Source organism: Xyrauchen texanus, chromosome 5 (genome assembly GCF_025860055.1).
Source record: "Xyrauchen texanus isolate HMW12.3.18 chromosome 5, RBS_HiC_50CHRs, whole genome shotgun sequence".
Classification (NCBI taxonomy): Eukaryota; Metazoa; Chordata; class Actinopteri; order Cypriniformes; family Catostomidae; genus Xyrauchen; species Xyrauchen texanus.
The window spans coordinates 9,699,722-9,720,958 of NC_068280.1; the positions used below are offsets into that span (position 1 = coordinate 9,699,722).

Sequence of the window (21,237 nt, forward strand, 5' to 3'; positions counted from 1 at the left end):
ATGTGCCTAAGAATTTTGCACATTAATGTAATTTGTTCTTTCTTTATTATACATTAATTTTTTATCATTATATTTTATCATCATACTTGTGTATCCCCTGTTATTTAGTTAGGTCTCTTTTTCTGATAAGAGCCTCCTTTGACTGGAATAGCTGTACATCATTTTTGAAAGATGGGCAAATGGTAGTCATAGGTGAGTTTTGGACCAGTGCCCAGGGGCCCTTGACTACCTTCTATACAAGGCCCCTTCAAATAGGGCCCTCTGACTGTTAGAGCCATGTGGCCTTTCCATAGGACTCTGTGAGAGCCCCCAGTCTCTTATACAGTAGAATATTTTGCCTTCCTGGTTCTAATTATATATATATATATATATATATATATATATATATATATATATATATATATATATATATATATATATATATATATATATATATTTATACCACTCTATAGCTTAATATTTTTGTATGAACCAGTGTTGTTGAGAGCATATATATATCTATATGTATGATATATATGTATATGTTATAGTAATATGTAATATATATATATATATATATATATATATATATATATATATATATATATATATATATATATATATATATATATAAAACTACATGTTTGCCCTACATTACAAAACAAGTGACAAGGTATAAGAGGTATAAGATACACAAATAGTCACTCTGTTTATTGTATTACAAAATCCTGGTACAAAAGATGATTAAACTAGATAGGTAATGCTGGCTTGAAAATAGCATTGTCTGAAAGTTTAAAATAGTTTGAAGGAACTTATTTCACTAAAAGGTTGTAACTTCTAACTAAAACTGTTATTTTTGATCCCCATATATTTCAGCCCTCTGAAGTTCTCACAATGGAGGGTGAACTTTAAGGGAATAGATGTTGTATATTTGGGAACACAAAAATAAAAATAATATTCCCTTTGCAAATATACAATATTGTATTATATAATATACATATTGTATTATAATTCTCTTATTGATGTAATTGTATTTGCACAGCATTTTGGTATACATTTAATTAGCTTTAGAAATAAATTGACCTTGACAATATTTTTGATTTACAAAGGGAGTATAATTTTCATTTTTGTGTTGCAAATAAATGACTCAATGCACAAGAATGCAGTTCCTTGTGTCTCTCTTTATTTGAGCTCCACAAGATAAAGCCTGTTACACAAAGCATTTTTCAGTTTACTTTAAGGCACTGTTTCTTCAAAAGGAAGGATGGCAGGATTATACTTAAAATAAAACAAAAAAAAACCTGTTACTATTAATATTTGTATATGTGGTAAACATTTTATTAAAGTAATAAGGCACTCAAGCCATGCAATATTGTAAATTAAGTCATGCGTAAATTCACAATATAGCACAGCCTCTCAAACCATATTGCTTAAACTGTGATAATCAACACCACCAACTACTAAAAACAACCTTAGGTGTAGTAGGGGTCCTTGACCCCAGGACTGGATGGACTGGCATACTAAATTTTATCAGGAATTTCAGGATTCTTGTGGCCTACTAGACTTCATCATAGATATCAATCTTATTTAACAATTATTTTTATATTGATTTATATATGGGTTGTTTAAGCTACTGTATGTTGCAGGCACAGTATGATTACTAATCACATGTTATTCTCTGATAGGTATACACAATAGAGGTACACTCATACCAGTTGTTGTTGTTTTTATTTTTAGGTTTATTTTAGTGTATCTTTCTAAAATTGGTCAAATTAACCCCAAACAGAAACAACATAAATATTCACTTTTATTTGCACAAATGTTCACATCTACTTTATAAAGAACAGACAATTTAATCAACGCTTCAATAATATCTGGCACTGGTTTTTGAATGTGTCCTCTTATCTGTCCTGATCAGAAGAAATATTTGTATATATTGCAGTCTTTATCTTTAGTAGGGTAATATTGTTCTCTTTCTAGAACAATTAATCTAATAACTGAATATCTTTCTCATTTTAGCAGTTTGTTTCTATCAAAGTATGATGGCACAAGGAAATTTAAACTCACCCTCTGTAAGTACAACAAAATAGAGTCGAGTACATATTTTTGTATATATAATAAATATATATTTGATGATATATTTGAGTGGTCAAATGAGGTAATTGCTTTCTAAAGAAATGTAACATTAACAGAAACCAAAATAATAAACCATTTTAAAGCAAGGTGTTTCTCTTCACAGTATGTTTGTTCTGTACTGTTCTTTCTGCAACTGGAGAAATGTAAGTAAAATTTTGTATATATATTTTATATATATATTTTGTATTTTCAATCATGTAAAGTAAAAGTTTGTTCTTGATCAAATAAGTATTGCATACTGTTCTGTTGTGAGGTCAGTTTACTTTAAAAAATACAAATTGTTAAATTTGTATGATCACAAATGATATTAAGGTTATATAAATGGATATAAAGTTTAGGGCTAGAGATAAGTTTAATATCGTCACCTTCCTAAAATAATGTCCCTCAGTCATTTTTTGACAAAAATATATTTTTTTTGCCTAAATCATCTCCTCATGATGGCCACCTTTTGTGAAATATACTACCTTGTAGTATAATGGCCTACAAGAGTTTGACTTAGTCGGTTTTATTATTGCCTAACTCAAAAGAAAATTTGACTTTTCAAGATGGCCGCTGCTTCAAGAAGAATGAAAATCTACAACTCTAGAATAGCTAGAAGGAGAAGTGAGGAGATGCACATGCCTCCTGGGCATTATGCTTAGTTAGTTTGTTAGTTATGCTTTATTGTTGATACACTGTAAAAAAATTATATGATCAATAAGTTATGTCAACTTATTTGTTTTCATTGCTTTGACTTATACAGATAATTTGAACAATTTGAACTTGATTTAATAAGTTGTACGAGATTCAACTTGATTTTTTAAGTCACTTTAATATAATTTACATTTAAGGCATTAAAGCCGCCTTTTCACTGCATCTGACATTGAGAGTCCTGCGTTGAGCTCCAACAATCTGCGGACAGTCATTTTCGGATCCGATTTGAAATATTTCACCTGGTGCGACAACCATATAGGCTACGACCGGCAGACCGGAGGTGGTGTATTCATTCAAAAATATCAGTGCAAATGAGAAATATCAATGGATTTGACCTAATATAATCTTAAGACATTCTTGGCATAATAGGCCTTCTAACGTGGAAAGTTCCTAATGCATTTTTCACGAACAACTCATGACACATCGATCAACGTGACAACGTGTGCAACGTGTAGGCTTACTTGGAGGTGAGTGGTGAGTGAATGCTTATCTTACAGCAGTTAGAGATATTCATTAATTTCCGTTCAGTGACATTATCATTTGTATTTTGTAGAATTGTGTTTTCCCTTTGAGTAGCCTAACATATTTTATTGTAGTTTAGCATATAAGACAGTGGTATGTCTGTTTTGCTGCATTTGCGCAACAAATCCTAATGCCTAGATTACATATTCTGACACATTTATCGGTTGACCGTTAAAGCGTGCATCCGCAAAGGGTTCTATAGAGCATGCGGAAAGATTTTGGCGCCCCTTGAAAGAAGCCGTTGGTTAGTCAGACAACGTACGGGTGAATTGGTTCGCCTAACTAAATAAATACTGGTATCTTATCATCAGAGGCGGCGGCAGCCGATTTTGCCGGGGCTTCAGGCCCGAATGTTTTGAGTGTAGCCCCGAATGTATTTTGAAAAGTTGACTGACAAATATGAAACCGGACAAAAGCCTATGTAAACCCCCGAAATCATAAGTTGCCTTATTTCATTGTGCTTTGGCTTTGCGCATACTGCATACAGCCTGTAAAAATAGACATAGGCATAATCTAGGCTATAGAATAAGTTCCTTTACTGTCGGTAGCCTATGGGCGACTCCGTTTCTTCCTCTCTGTTGAATATGCAGCAGGTAGGGGAGGAGCTTGCACAGTCGTTGACATCAACTAACGTTACTTAGTGGCGAGTTAACAGCAGTTAGCAGGAAAGACAGCAAAAATGAAGCAAATGAGGCTTTCAGGATTTTTCCGAAAGAAGTCAGTGGGTAAGAATTCACATAGAATTCACACTCCTATAGCTTCTGTGTTAGCGCACTTGACCTCTCACGCCACTACATACATCATTTTGACTATTTATGTAAAAATATACATTATTTATATTAAATATTTTTTTTTACCTCACTTTACTCACTATAATATAACTCTTTTGTGATGACTTTATTGTAATGTACATGAACATTCAAGAATCATGATAGATCTTAGGGCAATCCCACTGATCTGCTCTTCCCAATACATTTTCTTCAATGGTATTGGTCTACAATTTGAAATATGTAGCACTTGATGAATTAGTTGTTTGAAGCTGATTTGCAATAAGTTATGTGCTGTATCTGTTCTTTTGCATCACAGATGATTCAGGGAGGAGAGAGGATGAGTTAGTCGAGGATAGTACTAGAGTGGAAGATTTAGGAACTGTAGAAACAGGCCCAGCCAGAGCAAAACTCAAAGAATACCCTCTCACCAGCTTTGGACTACAGAGAAGTGGTTGCTAGTGTGAAAATAAAATTGTCTGGGCTAAGCCCAGGATGTCCTTCAATGCTGGAAACGCCTCTGCTTATCATCCCTTTACTTTTAATATTGACTTGGTACTGACGTTCAGGTAATTTTAACATCCTCACTTAAGCATTTTTAAGTGGAAAAACTATGAGAGCAAAATATGTCATTGTTTAGGTTTATGAAATAATTTCCATTAGAGGTGTCAATATACTGTTTTATAAATATTTTTTATGCATTTGACCGACACTTTTATCCAAATATAACTGGGAAAATGTACTTAAGCAATATCTTATTCAAAATCAGGTTATTGTTCTAAATATCAGTATGTTTGATTCGGCAACATTCTGAGTGCTGTAGGCCATGCTGATATTCAGTACAACAGAACGATTGCAAGTGTGGTATTGTTTGTATACAACAGTTCTTGTTAGGTATCCTGCTTCTCTGTTGTGCACTCACACTCGTGGACAGCCTTTGTTGAACTTCAGTGATACAGTAATGTCACTATTTGCATGTATTTGTGCGGGGTCCCTTTCGTTTTATGCAACCTCATTCAACTGCACAGTGTAGAAAGCATGCAGCAGTCTGGGGCAAGCAAGTGTTACGTTGCGTCAAGAATATTAAAGGATTAGTACACCCAAAAATACAATTATATTATTATTTACTTACCCTGATGGCATCCCAGATGTGTAGGACTGTTTTTCATAAGCAAAACACAAACTAAAAAGATTATAAAGATATAAAGATTTTTAGAAGGAAAGCCTTTGACTGTAAGTGCAGACAATGCAAGTGAATAAGTGCCAGCACTTTGAGAGTCCAAAAAGCAGATAAAGGCAGCATAAAAGTTATCCACATGACTCCAGCATATAAGACAGTGGTATGCTGCATTTACGCAACAAATCCTAATGCATAGATCACATATTCTGACACATTAAGTGATTTGATAGGTAACAAATCGATAATTAAAACTTTATTAACTTTTAAAAAAATCACTTCCTGCCAGCACTCGACCCATCACGTAGCTGTCTTGTGATTTAAGTGCAGTGGCGTGCTCACGTGAGAAGTCGGATGCGCTGCTTCGATTTCAACCGAAGAACGAACGTAACGTGAGAGTTCGGCCATTTCAAACTGCCTCAGAGCCCTGGCCGGAAGTGCGAATTTAGAAGTTAATAATGTTTTAATTATCGATTTATTTTTTACACAAACCTATCGATTTGCTTCAGAAGACATTAAATGATCGACTGGAGTCACATTAATTACTTTAATGCTGCCTTCATCTGCTTCATTAGGAGACATTTGCTTATAACTGGAAGGATGGTAATTAAATAGTTAGGATTAGTCGTCTTAAATTAGCATTAGCTTAAACTTGCATTGTAAGGAGCTAAAGAGCTCAGATATTCGTCTATGTTCTGCAGAAAAAAGAAAGTCATACACATCTGGCATGGCATGAGGGTCAGTAAATAATATAGAATTTTCATTTTTGGGTGAACTACTGTATTCTTTTACACTCAATCATTAATAAACATTCAAACTCTTACATTTGCAAGAAGGACCAAAGGACTAAAATCTAAATTTCTTAAATGTTTTTTAAGCTTGTTTCCAATTTTCCATGAGGAAAGTCTTCGTGATATGTTCAGACACATTTTATGAATGTTTCTTATGAAATTGTCTTATGTTGTGCCCTCATTATCAACATTTATAAGGAGATACAGATATTGCACTAACTCAAATACATACACAATCACACTCAGTTAAACACACTTACTCAGATGCACATTTCCGCATTAATATCAGCAAGAAAGAACCTAGGACTAACAGACATTTAAGAATATTTGTAACTTCTCTCCAGTTTATTTTCCTTGAGGGACGTTTATGAATATGTTCAAAACACATTTTTATGCCTGGTTGTTATGAAAGTTGCTACTGTTGTGCTCTTGTTATCAACAATTTATAAGCATATACAGATATAATAATACACTAACATGCACATATACTCACTTAAACCCCCCACACACACACACACACACACACATACTAACATGCTCAAACATACATTCACTCACTAACACACAATCTGGCAATCTTTGTACCATTCTTTTTAAAAAGCTGTATGAACTTTTAAAGGAAAATAAAATCTAGATGTTTCATCATAAGTGGTGTTATTAATTTTATTACTATGATCTTAACTTTAAAACACTAACAAATTGTGTTATCATAACTAGAAAAGTAATGTTAAGACTTCCTTTTAACTGAAATAGGTCAATTGAAACCACTTATCAGGATAAGTTAACATAATGCACATTAGTAATTAATCTCTTTTTTAACTTACTTTGCTAAGTTGAAACAGCTAACACTGTTAAGTCATTTACACTTACAAAGAGCAATCCAAAGCTTGACAAGACTTAAAATAATGAGTTGAAATGACGTGAACAAATCATTTGATTTGACTTAAAATTTGAAGGCAGCAGTTAAACGTTTAGGTTACTGTTATAACCTGCGTTCCCTGATGGCGTTGTGTTGAAGAAGCGACACTAGGGGTCACTCTTGAGAGCCTCGCGCATCTCTGAACTTGAGCAAAGGCCAATGAGAAATTGGCAGACAGAATTTGCATGTGCCGCACCCAGACATACGGGTATAAAGGGAGGGAAATGCATCTGTCCATTCAGGATTTTGCCCTGAGGAACCGAGAATGAGGTTCGGCCGTAACAGTGGCTCGGTTCAGCATTGTGGCCGGGAGGACAGCGTTCCCTTTCCACTGTCCACCAAATCAGACAAAAGAGCTGCTCAAAACATTTAAAGCTCGGCATGTGGTCCACACAAGTACGCAAAGCGCTCACCGGACACAGCAATGAAAAAGGTTGGGACTGCCTCCTCCCGGGGCAGCTTCGCTTGCATGTTCACTACTTGGTCCCTGAAGGGTGTCATTGGAACCTTGGGCATGTAGCCCGGTCATGGTCTTTGGACGACATGGGTGTCTGCTGGACCGAACTCAGGCAGGTGTCACTGACAGAGAATGCTTGCTGGTCCCCAAACCTCTTGATTGAGGTGAGCGCGATCAGGTGGGCCATCTTCAAAGAGAGGGCCTCGAGCTCAAATGAGTCAAGCGGCTCGAAGGGGGGTTTCTGAGGGCCCGAGAGGACCACTGAGAGATCCCAGGAGGGGAACAGGCTTGGCCGGGGAGGATTCAACCTCTGGCGCCTCTAAGGAACCTGATAATCAAATCGTGCTTACCCATGGACTTGCTGTCCACTGCGTTGTGGTGGGCCGCAATAGCGGCTACATACACCTTCAAGGTGGAGGGGGACAGCCTCCCCTCCAATCTCTCTTGCAGGGATGAAAGCACTGACCGAACTGCGTATCTCTGCGGGTCTTCAGACTGGGAAGAATGCCAATTTGCAAACAAGTGCCACTTAGAGATGTAAAGTTGCCTGGTAGAGGGAGCTCTGGCTTGGTTGATCGTGTCTATGACGGCAGGTGGTAGGCCAATTAGATCTTCTGCATCCCGTCAGGGGCCAGACGTGGAGTTTCCAGAGGTCTGGGCACAGATGCCAGAGGGTGCCCTGTCCCTGAGAAAGAAGGTCCTTTGCCAGGGAGGTACTGTCGCTAGGAGCATGAGATCCGAGAACGAAGTCCGAGTGGGCCAGTAGGGGGCCACCAGAATGACTTGTTCCTCGTCCTCCCTGACCTTGCACAGCACCCGTGCAAAATGCTCACTGGGGGAATGCGTACTTGCGCAAACCCCGGGGCCAGCTGTGTGCCAGCGTGTCTGTCCCGAGGGAAGCTTCCATTAGGGAGTACCAGAGCCGGCAGTGGAAAGTCTCTTGGGAAGCAAACAGGAGAGCAGATGCAGATGCTTTGCCAAACCGTTCCCAAATCAGCTGGACCGAATGGGGGTGAAGCCTCCACTCCCCGCTGAGTGTACCTTGTCGTGACAGTATGCCCGCTGCCGTGTTGAGGCTGCCCGGGATGTCAGGAGTCACAGCTGGCTCCAAAGGAGGAGATGGTGGGCGAGTTGTGACATTTGACGGGAGCGTACGCCGCCTTGGTGATTTCTGTACACTACTGTCGCTGTGCTGTCTGAATGGATCAAGATTCGCTTGCCCCGAATTAGTGGGAGGAACCTCTGTAGGGCAAGAAATACAGAAAGCAACTCTAGGCAGTTGATGTGCCAATGCAGCGGGGGCACTTTCCAGGAGGCAGTGGCTGCATGCCCATTGCACACAGCACCCCAACCCTGTTTAAAGGCATCTGAGGTGACAAGAACACATCGGGTCACCAGCTGTAAGGGGACTCCTGTCCGTAGAAAACAGAGGTCTATCCAGGATTTGAATCTGGTGGCAGGCGGGGGTGATGAACACACAGTGCGTGCCGTGGCGCCATGCCCATCTCAGGACTCGAGTCTGGAGTCTCATATGCATCAACCCCAGTGGCGCAACCACCGCAGAGGATGCCATATGCCCCTGGAGCCTCTGGAAATGTTTTTAGAGGAGCCGCCGTGCCTGGCTTGAACAAGGTGAGGCATTTCAGCACTGACTACGTGCGCTCGTTGGTGAGGCATGCTATTATTGAGTCTGAGTCTAACTCCATGCCAAGAAAGAGATGCTCTGAACCGGGGAGAGCTTGCTCTTTTCCCAGTTGACCTGAATCCCTAGGCGGCTGAGGTGCCTGAGCATCTTGTCCCTGTGGGCGCATAGTAACTCTCGGGAGTGGGCCAGGATGAGCCAGTTGTCGAGGTAGTTGAGTATGCGGATGCCCACTTCCCCTGGCAGGGCAAGGGCTGCCTCTGCAACCTTCGTGAGGACGCGAGGGTACAGGGACATGCAGAAGGGGAGGACCTTGTACTGATACGCCTGACCATCGAACGCGAACCGTAGAAAGGGTTGGTGTTGAGGCAAGATAGAGACGTGGAAGTATGTGTCCTTCAGGTCTACCACTGCAAACCAATCTTGATGCCAGACGCAAGTTAAGATGTGTCTTTGCGTGAGCATTTTGAACGGGATTTTGTGCAAGGTTCCAGTCCCGAACGCATATGGCGGTCCGGACAAGCATAGCAGACATCTGCACCTCAGGCTCACACTGGACGAACAGATCCGGAGGTGGCAGCCTATTTCAGTAATCAGCATCATAAAGGCAACTCGAGCCCGGATGGAAGCAAACGAGCCTGCTGGGGAGCGGGTGGTTCGTGGCGCTTTACCCAGTGAAACTGAGCCTGCTGTACACCCCAAATTGCCTTCATCGCTGGCCCCAATCCCATAGGAAGGAGGAGCAGGGGGTGGCTGAAGTGGCTTTCTCTCGTGAGGAAAGAAAGCCATGACCGCAACGTTGCCAAGGCTATTTTCTCACACTGAGAACATGAACCATTCATAAAACGCTGCTTGCATGTGATCGCAGCCCAGGCACACGAGGCAGCTCTTATGACCATCAGAATTGGAGAGAAATTCGACTGAATCCAGGAACTACACAGGGCAGAAAGACATCTTTAAAAAGACGCGTCCTGAAAAGGACATTCAACGCCAACTGTGTATTGCTCTTTCAGAGAAATAAACTCTTTTAGGAAAACATTCTCTTTTAAAAGCACTGTCGAAACACCCAGGGGCAAAGCTGCACTGCTGTGCAGAGAAGGAGAAAGCCGCTGATATGCACGAGGCTCTCAAGAGAGACCCCTAGTGTTGCTTCTTCGACACAACGTTGAAGTGAGCGACAGACGGGAAACTTCAATTTTTAAGTTGAAGTAGGTGAAATTCTTTTACAGTGCAAAGTTGAATGTTTAAAATTGCTTGAGTCAGTTATTCCCCTTATGTTACATAATTGACACACATTGTCATTAGTATGTTAAAAGTCATCTATTGTCATAAACTTTTTCAGTGAAATTATTAATAAATATCATATATTCAATATTTGGTTCAGTTTTTGTGTATTCTGAAAAACATGAAAAAATGTCAGAAGATCTCTATCTCCATATCGAGATCCATATCTCGTGGTCGTGGAAAAGATGTTACTGTGTTTCAGAAGTGGTTCATAAGATTAGACTGTGGAACAATTGAAAAATGTAATGTGGTCTGATGAGTCCAGATTTATCCTATTCCAAAGTGATGGGCATGTCAATGTAAGAAGGGAAGCGCATGAAGCAATGCACCCGTCATGCATAGTGCCCAATATACAAGACTCTGAAGGCAGTGTTATGATCTGGGGTTGCTTCAATTGGTCAGGCCTAGGCTCAGCAAAGTTATGCTGCAATAAAATGAAGTAAGCTGACTACTTGAATGTACTGAATGACCAGGTTAGCACATCAATGGATATTTTCTTCCCTGACAGCATGAGCATGTTCCAGGATGATAATGCCAAGATTCCTCTGGCTCAAATTGTGAAAGAGTGGTTCAGGGTGCATGAATAATTTTCATACATGAACTGGCCATTTCAGAGTCCTGACCTTAACCTTATTGAAAGTAGTTGGGATGTGCTGGAGATGATTTCACGGAGTGGTTCGACATTCACGACATCAATACAAGATCTCACCCAAAAATGAATGTAACTCTGGACAGAAATAAATGTTGTGATATTGCATAAGGTTGTTGAAACAATGCCTCGATGAATGCGCACCGTAATCAAAGCTGAAGGCAGTCCAGCGACATATTAGTGTATGCAACTTTTTTGTCCAGGCAATGTAAATATATATATATATATATATATATACAGGGTTGGGGAGTAACGGAATAAATGTAACGGGATTAGTAACTTTAGTAACTTTATTTCACTACAGGTACAATTTAATACAAATCAAATCAAATCAAATCAAATCACTTTAATGTCACACTACCATGTACACAAGTGCAACAGTAGGTGAAATTCTTGTGTGCAGTTCTGAGCAACATAGCAGTCATGACAGTGACGAGACATATACCAATTACAATAAACAACATACTTACACAACACAATTTACAAATCAAATGTACACATACTCACACAACACGATAATTATATACAATACACACAATATAGAATACACAATATACAATACAATAAGTAAGGAGCATATGAATATATATATGTATATATATATATATATATATATATATATATATATATATATATATATATATATATATATATATATATATATATATATATGTATATGTATATGAAGTAGTATATTGAGGAGAATATGTTGACAGTCCAGTATAATACAGAATACAGTTACATTAAAAAAGTATTTTAATTACTGAAAAGATTAATTTGCCTTGATAGAATAGCTACATCATGTTTCTACAGCTTAATTTTTTTTTAGAAACGCTTTGACAGATGAAACATAAATCCAATAAATACCCAATTACATGCCTTGTCATTATTTGTTATGCCATTAGGGAATGTTTTTCCCCAGAAATGCTAAACAATGTAGCCTTTAACATTGCATAGAAAGCTACAAATAACATATTTTCTGCCTCATTCTATGAACAGAATTCACATACGATCAGAAAAGTATGTCGCTGTGTATAGACTTTGTGGTGTTGAATTTGGAGCAGCAAAAATATTTAACCTTGTGTAAATTGTAATTTAAAACATTTAGCTTTATGCTAAGCTAAAATGCTAATTCTTGCCTTAACATGCATCTGTTACCATGTGTGATTATATTTAATATTGAGTTCTATGAAGAAAATTCATGTTAGAGCATTTCACTAGAAAGACCTTTGATATTAGTGCAAAGATGTTTGGCAAAATGTTTAAAAACCTTAATAAACAAGATACATTTACTCGAGTGGCAAACTACATAAGATATTTTGGCTTTTTTCAGAGAAAGTATTTTACAGTGACTTCACTTTACATACAGCATTTTCTTACTTAATTTACTTTAAAACTATATAATCTGCCAGCGCATATGAAGTAATTCAAAGAGTTTAGATTACATTACTGACATTGAGTAATCTAATAGAATATGTTCCAAATTCAATTTTACCACATGTATTATGTTATCTTTAGCGGAATACTTTTTCACATAATTTTAATTGTGTGATTTGATTTTATTATGACAGGTCAACAACTACCATTCAGTTAATTGCATCACAACAATCTGCTGCCAGCAGTTCAGTTCAAACCACATTGACACTTGCTCCCACAACCACAACTGTAACTAAAGAAACCACAACTCCAACAACTATGTCTACAATTTCACAAAGTACAACTGCTCCTCCATTAGATACAACTACTCTTTCCACAATCACATTAGTGCCTTTCTCCATAACAACAGCTCCCACAACATCTCTTTCTCAAGTAACATCAACAACAGGTCCAACAGCACCACTTGCACCCACAACAGTTGAAGCTCCTGCAACCACAGTTGTAACTCGTGAAACATCAATTCCAACAACTTTGTCTACAATAACACTAAGTTCAACTGCACCTGAAACAACTACATATACTCCTTCCACAACCATGACAGTGCCTTCCTCTACCACAACAGTTCCTACTTCATCTGCATATTCAGGTTCAAAAACAGCTCCAATAATGACTCTTGCACCCACCACTACCAAAACTCCCACAACAAAAGTTGTAACCAAACAAACAACAAATCCAAATACGATGTCTACAATTTCACAAAGTATAATGGCAAGTGCAAATACTACATCTTCCACAACTATGACAGTGCCTCCCTCTACTACAACAGTTCCTACTACATCTTCTGGAACAACAACAGCTCCAACCACATCACTTGCACCCACAACTAAAGCTCTCACAACCACATTTTTAACTACAGAAACAACAACCACATCTATAATTTCACAAAGTACAGCTGCACCTTCATCAACAACATCTACACCACCCATAAACACAATATTGCCTCTTTTAACTATAACAGCTTCTACTTCATCTCCATCTACAACAACAACTCCAACCACGTCACTTGCACCCACAACTAAATCTCCCACGACCACAGTTTTAACTCCAGAAACAACATCTCCAACAACTATGATTACAATTTCACAAATTAAAACTGCACCTTTAACAACTACAGCTACACATTCCACAACCAAGATATTGCCTCCAATAACAACAACAACTTCTACTTCATCTGCATCTCCAGGTACAACAAAAGCTCCAACCATGTCACTTGCACCCACAACTAAAGCTCTCACAACCAAATTTGTAACTACAGAAACTACAACCTCTTCTATAATTTCACAAAGTACAACAGCACCTGCATCAACAACATCTACAACACCCATAACCACAACATTGCCTCTTTTAACTATAACAGCTTCTACTTCATCTCTATCTACAACAACAGCTCCAAACGTGTCACTTGCACCCACAACTAAATCTCCCATGACGACAGTTTTAACTCAAGAAACAACATCTCCAGCAACTATGATTACAATTTCACAAATTAAAACTGCACCTGTAACAACTACAGCTACACATTCCACAACTAAGACAGTGCCTCCCTCTACTGCAACAGCTCCTACATCACCTGCGCCTAGAGTTACAACAACAACAACTCCAATGACATCACTTGCCCCCACCACAACTCAAACAACTATGTCTACAATTTCACAAAGTTCAACTGCACCTGCAACAACAACTACACCTCCCATAACCACGTCATTGCCCCTTTTAACTACAACAACTCCTATTTCATCTGCATCTCACGGTACAACAACAGCTCCAACTACATCACTTGCATCCATAACTGAATCTCCCACAACCACAGTTGTAACTTCAGAAACAACAACTCCAATAATTATGTCTACAATTTCACAAAGTACAACTGCACCTGCAACAACATCTACACCTCCTATAACCACAACATTGCCTCCTTTAACTACAACAGCTCCTAATTCATCTGCAACTACAGTTTTAACTAAAGAAACAACAACACCAGCAACTAGGTCAACAATTTCACAAAGGACAATTGCAAGTGAAACAACTACAACTACACCTTCCACAATTGCAACAGCGCCTCCCTCTACTACAACAGCTCCTATTTCATCTGCATCTCCGGGTACAACAAAAGCTCCAACGATGACTCTTGTACCCACAACTGAAGCTCCCTTAACCACAGTTTTAACTAAAGAAACAACATCTCCATCAAATTTGTCTGCAATTTCACAAAGTACAAATGCACCTTCAACAGCAACATCTACACCTCCCATAACCATGACTGTGCCTCTTTTAACTACAACAGCTCCTTCTTCATCTGCATCTCCAGGTACAACAACAGCTCCAATGTTGACTCTTGCACACACAACGGAAGCTCCAACAACCACAGTTGTTCTTACAGAAATGACAACTCCAACAACACAATCTACTATTTCACCAAGTACAATTGTCCCTGCAACAACTACACCTTCCACAATCACAACAGTGCCTCCATCCACTACAACAGTTACTACTTCATCTGTATCTCCAGGTACAACAACAGCTCCAACCACATCACTTGCTCCCATAACAATTGGAGCTCCCACAACCACAGTTTTGCCTCAAGAAACCACAACCCCAAACACTATGTCTACAATTTCACAAAGTATAACTGCCCCTACAACAACAACCTCTACACCTCCCACAATCGCCACATTGCCTCTATTAACTACAACATATTCTATTTCATCTGCATCTCCAGGTACAACAAATGCTCCAACAACATCTCTCGCACTGACAACTGAAGCTCCCACAACCACAGTTAATCCTCAACAAACAAAAACTGCAAAAGCTGGGTCTATAATTTCACCAAGTAAAACTGCACCTGCAACATTAACATCTGCACTACCCACAACCACCTCAGTGCCTCCATTAACTACAGCAGCTCCAATGATGACTATTGCACCGAAAACTGAAGCTCCCACAGCTACAGTTGTAACTCAAGTAACATCAACTCCAACAACTATGTCTACAATTTCACAAAGTATAACTGCTCCTACAACAACAACCTCTACACCTCCCACAATCACCACATTGCCTCTTTTAACTACAACAGATCTTATTTCATCTGCATCTCCAGGTACAACAAATGCTTCAACAACAAGTCTCGCACTGACATCTGAAGCTCCCACTACCACAGTAATCACTCAGGAAACCAAATCTCCAACAAATATGTCTATAATATTACAAAGTACAACTGCACCAGCAACAAGAGCATCTACACCTTCCACAAACATGACAGTGCCTGCCTCTACTACAACAGTTCTTACTTCACCTGCATTTTCATTTACAACAACAGCTCCAACGATGACTCTTATACCCACAACTGAAGCTCCCTTAACCACAGTTTTAACTAAAGAAACAACATCTCCATCAACTTTGTCTGCTATTTCACAAAGTACAAATGCACCTTCAACAACAACATCTACACCTCCCATAACCATGACTGTGCCTCTTTTAACTACAACAGCTCCTTCTTCATCTGCATCTCCAGGTACAACAACAGCTCGAATGTTGGCTCTTACACACACAATGGAAGCTCCAACAACCACAGTTGTTCTTATAGAAACAACAACTTCAACAACACAATCTACTATTTCACCAAGTACAATTGTCCCTGCAACAACTACAACTACACCTTCCACAATCACAACAGTGCCTCCATCCACTACAACGGCTACTACTTCATCTGCATCTCTAAGTACAACACCATTAGGTACATACACAACTGTTTCTTCAACAACAATAGCTCCAACATCAGGAACTACAGCTGCTCCAACTACAAATGCAATAACCACAACTATATCTTCCACTACTACAACAACAGCCTCAACCATAATTCCATTTTCAACAAAAACTACTGAACTTGTCAAATCCACAGCTGTGACTCTAGAAACTACAAAATTACCAACAATGCCTTCAACTACAGAAACTCCAACTTCAAACACCACAACTACAACTGCATCTTCCACAATTAAAACAACAGCTTCAACCATAATACCTCTTTTAACTACAACTACCGAATCTCTTGAAACAACAGCTGTATCTTTAGATATCACATCTTCAAAAATGACTAAAACGTCAGAAAATATCACTTCAATAACCACAACTGTACCTCAGATTACAGTAACATCAGCTCAAACTTCGTCTGCAACTCCAAGTACAAAAATTTCATCTCCAAGAACAATTCTTGTTATGTCTACAATATCAGAAAATACAATGGCACCTTCAACAACAATAACAAAAATGGTTGCTCCAATTATTTCAACTGCAGTGACAACATCTGTACCTGCAGTAACCACAATGTCAAAAAGTTCAACTACCACTCCAACAACAGCTATTGTTTTAACCACCACACATTCAATAAAAACAACTGAATCGCCAACAGCCATAGCTTCATCAACAACAACAACTAGAACTGCATATCCACTCATATCAATTGATACACAAACAACCATAGAATTTGAAAAAACTACTGCAGGACTAAAAAGTACAACGCCATCTTCCAGTACAATCTCTGCATCTTCAACAAGTTTGACTCCAGGTTCAGATTTCACAACAAGAATAGTGAAGACCACAACTTCCATTGCAAAACCAACTCAAATCCAAGTACAAGCTCCTAGCACAGCAACAAGCACAAACACAGCTTTTACCACCACAGCTCCAGATCTGACCACTCAGGCAATTTCAGCTAAAACAAATTTAGGTCCAACAACCAACACCATGTTTTGGGCAACAATGCATTCAGAAACTGCAACTGCATCAACAACCACGACTAACAGTCGAAACATCACAGCTCTTACCAGAATAACTGAATTTCTAATACCAACAATGACATATCTGGCAACCTCAACTGTTCCTAAAACCAGAATAACTCAGACCTCTATACCAGATTATAACACAGTTGAATTTCAAACAGAAGCAATAAATCAAACAACCACAACCGTGGCTAAAGCTCCAACAACAATTCTTGCAACATACAAAACTCAACCACAAAATTTTACCAATTTGACTGGTGCAGCTGTAGTCAAAACCAAACTTGTTTTCACATCTGCATCAACAGTCCCAAGTGAAGCTCTAGTCCTCAGTGCTATCAGTACTCTCGGCAACTCAAGAGAGTCACAACTAAAAAAATCCGTGAAGCTGGAGAATGTCACCTATGAGAGTAAGTTTTATCATATTAAATTGAAAGAATTTACATTTTTTAGGTGTTAAAAAACAAAAGCTTTAAATGAACATAAATTGACATTTCTATGTCTACAGAAATCTCAGAAACCTCCTATGCCATCATCTTTACATTTAATCTGAGTAATATCAGCATTCCAGAGGACCCAACGCAAATAAACAGAACGTACCAGAAAGTGCAGGGTGTCATTAATAGTGCGGTAAGCATTCATAAATAGCCGAAGAAAAGAGTTTGTGTCCAATATAAAATTTCCTCAATGTTTGATTATTGGTTTGATTTTCACCACCAGCTGAACACTATTCTGAATGACCCTGGTAGTCCCGTTTTGGAACCCAAGTCCTCAAACTTCACGTAAGATGCAAACTGACTTTCACCTCTGTACCTTATTGATTCATAATATAAATTTTAGACTCCAGGTTGAGTCATTAAAAAACATATATCTAAAAAATTATTTTCTTTAAAATCTCAGTAAAACTATTTTTGATAAATTTATTGAAGCTATTTAAAATATATAGTTTCTGCTTTACCTGTAGGAGCTCATCAAACCAAATTGATGGCACTATGGAATACACCTTCCAGGATGGAGATGTTATACAACCAGTCAGCTTCCTATATGAGCTTAGTTTATTGATGGGTATGCATTAATCTTTTTGAAGCCATTCTTATGCTTGCAATTTTTTAAATCAAAAAAATCTTCTTTTGCTTAAAATCATTACAGTCAGTTTGGTCTGATTTGATTTGATTTGGATTTCAGGATTGACTACTACAACATCGCCTCTACTAACAACAAATATCACTCCTCTGAGCCCTATAATCCTTGTGTAAGTTTACATTTCCCATTTTAAGAAATATCAATAGCCATTAAATCATAATAGTTGTTCCAGTTCAGTAAACTGTATTTAACAAAAGTGTCGCTCTTTACAGATCTGGTGCAGCAGTGGTGAAAAACAAGCTGCTGTTTAACTCCTCATCTCCAGTTCCCAGTGAAGCTCTGGTCCTCAGTGCTATCAGTACTCTCCGGAACTCCAGAGAGTCACAACTAAATGAATCAGTGAAGCTGGTGAATGTCACCTACGAGAGTAAGTTTTATCATCTTAAATTGAAAAGCATTTACATTTTTTATATGTTAAACATTGATTAATGCAAAGCTTTAAATGAACATAAATTTACATTTCTATGTCAACAGAAATCTCAGAAACCTCCTATACCATCATCTTTACATTTAATCTGAGTAATATCAGCATTCCAGAAGACCCAGCACAAATAAACAGAACGTACCAGAAAGTGCAGGGTGTCATTAATAGTGCGGTAAGCATTCATAAATAGCCAAAGAAAAGAGTTTGGGTGCAATATAACATTTCCTCAGCGTTTGATTATTGGTTTGATTTTCACCATTAGCTGAACACTATTCTGAATGACCCTGGTAGTCCCGTTTTGGAACCCAAGTCCTCAAACTTCACGTAAGATATAAATGACTTTCACTCTGAGCATATTGATTCATAATATTAATTTCAGACTCCAAGTTGAGGCATTAAAAAACATATATCTAACATGAATTTTCTTTAAAATCTCAGTAAAACTGTTTTTGATAAATTTATTGAAGCTATTTAAAATATATAGTTTCTGCTTTACCTGTAGGAGCTCATCAAACCAAATTGATGGCACTATGGAATACACCTTCCAGGATGGAGATGTTATACAACCAGTCAGCTTCCTATATGAGTTTCGTTTAATGATGGGTATGCATTAAACTTTTTGAAGCCATTCTTCTATTTGCAACTTTAAAATTCAAGAAATCTTCTTTTGCTTAAAATCGTTACAGTCAGTTTGGTCTGATTTGATTTGATTTGATTCGGATTTCAGGATCGACTACTACAACATCGCCTCTACTAACAACAAATAGCCCTCCTCTGAGCCCTATAATCCTTGTGTAAGTTTACATTTCCCATTTTAAGAAATATCAATAGCCATTAAATCATAATAGTTATTCCAGTTCAGTAAACTGTATTTAACAAAAGTGTCGCTCTTTACAGATCTGGTGCAGCAGTGGTGAAAAACAAGCTGCTGTTTAACTCCTCATCTCCAGTCCCCAGTGAAGCTCTGGTCCTCAGTGCTATCAGTACTCTCCGGAACTCCAGAGAGTCACAACTAAATGAATCAGTGAAGCTGGTGAATGTTACCTACGAGAGTAAGTTTTATCATATTAAATTGAAAAGCATTTACATTTTTTAGGTGTTAAAAAACAAAAGCTTTAAATGAACATAAATTGACATTTCTATGTCTACAGAAATCTCAGAAACCTCCTATGCCATCATCTTTACATTTAATCTGAGTAATATCAGCATTCCAGAAGACCCAGCGCAAATAAATAGAATGTACCAGAAAGTGCAGGGTGTCATTAATAATGCGGTAAGCATTCATAAATAGCCGAAGATAAGAGTTTGGGTTCAATATAACATTTTCTCAGCGTTTGATTATTGGTTTGATTTTCACCACCAGCTGAACACTATTCTGAATGACCCTGGTAGTCCCGTTTTGGAACCCACGTCCTCAAACTTCACGTAAGATCCAAACTGACTTTCACCTCTGAACCATATTGATTCATAATATTAATTTTAGTGTTCAAGTTGAGTCATTAAAAAACATATATCTAAAAATGAATTTTCTTTAAAATCTCAGTAAAACTGTTTTTGATAAATTTATTGAAGCATTTTAAATATATAGTTTCTGCTTTACCTGTAGGAGCTCATCAAACCAAATTGATGGCACTATGGAATACAAATTCCAGGATGGAGATGTTATACAACCAGTCAGCTTCCTAAAAGAGCTTCGTTTATTGATAGGTATGCATTAATCTTTTTGAAGCCATTCTTATGCTTGCAACTTTTAAATTCAAGAAATCTTCTTTTGCTTAAAATCATTACAGTCAGTTTGGTCTGATTTGAGTTGATTTTGATTTCAGGATCGACTACAACAACAGCGCCTCTACTAACAACAAGTAGCACTCCTCTGAGCCCTATAATCCTTGTGTAAGTTTACATTTCCCATTTTAAGAAATGTCAATTAGCCATTAAATCATAATAGTTGTTCCAAATCAGTAAACTGTATTTAACAAAAGTGTCGCTCTTTACAGATCTGGTGCAGCAGTGGTGAAAAACAAGCTGCTGTTTAACTCCTCATCTCCAGTTCCCAGTGAAGCTCTGGTCCTCAGTGCTATCAGTACTCTCCGGAAGTCCAGAGAGTCACAACTAAATGAATCAGTGAAGCTTGTGAATGTTACCTACGAGAGTAAGTTTTATCATCTTAAATTGAAAAGCATTTAAATTTTTTAGGTGTTAAAAAACAAAGCTTTAAATGAACATAAATTGACATTTCAATGTCAACAGAAATCTCAGAAACCTCCTATGCCCTCTTCTTTACCTTTAATCTGAGTAATATCAGCATTCCAGAAGACCCAACGCAAATAAACAGAACGTACCAGAAAGTGCAGGGTGTCATTAATAGTGCGGTAAGCATTCATAAATAGCCGAAGAAAAGAGTTTGTGTCCAATATAAAATTTCCTCAATGTTTGATTATTGGT

The 21,237-nt window shown here is 38.1% G+C and overlaps 1 protein-coding gene across 1 annotated transcript in view; it reads left to right on the forward strand.

The window, feature by feature from the left end:
- The first annotated feature begins 17,301 nt into the window (after window positions 1-17,301).
- LOC127644113 (uncharacterized) overlaps window positions 17,302-21,237 on the forward strand; it is an 84,378-nt gene continuing 80,442 nt past the window's right edge. Inside the window, 17 exon segments of the mRNA XM_052127135.1 lie at window positions 17,302-17,635; window positions 17,734-17,855; window positions 17,946-18,007; window positions 18,190-18,290; window positions 18,411-18,477; window positions 18,581-18,735; window positions 18,843-18,964; window positions 19,055-19,116; window positions 19,295-19,395; window positions 19,520-19,586; window positions 19,690-19,844; window positions 19,944-20,065; window positions 20,156-20,217; window positions 20,399-20,499; window positions 20,619-20,685; window positions 20,790-20,944; window positions 21,043-21,164. Coding sequence (XP_051983095.1) covers window positions 17,302-17,635; window positions 17,734-17,855; window positions 17,946-18,007; window positions 18,190-18,290; window positions 18,411-18,477; window positions 18,581-18,735; window positions 18,843-18,964; window positions 19,055-19,116; window positions 19,295-19,395; window positions 19,520-19,586; window positions 19,690-19,844; window positions 19,944-20,065; window positions 20,156-20,217; window positions 20,399-20,499; window positions 20,619-20,685; window positions 20,790-20,944; window positions 21,043-21,164 — 1,977 coding nt within the window.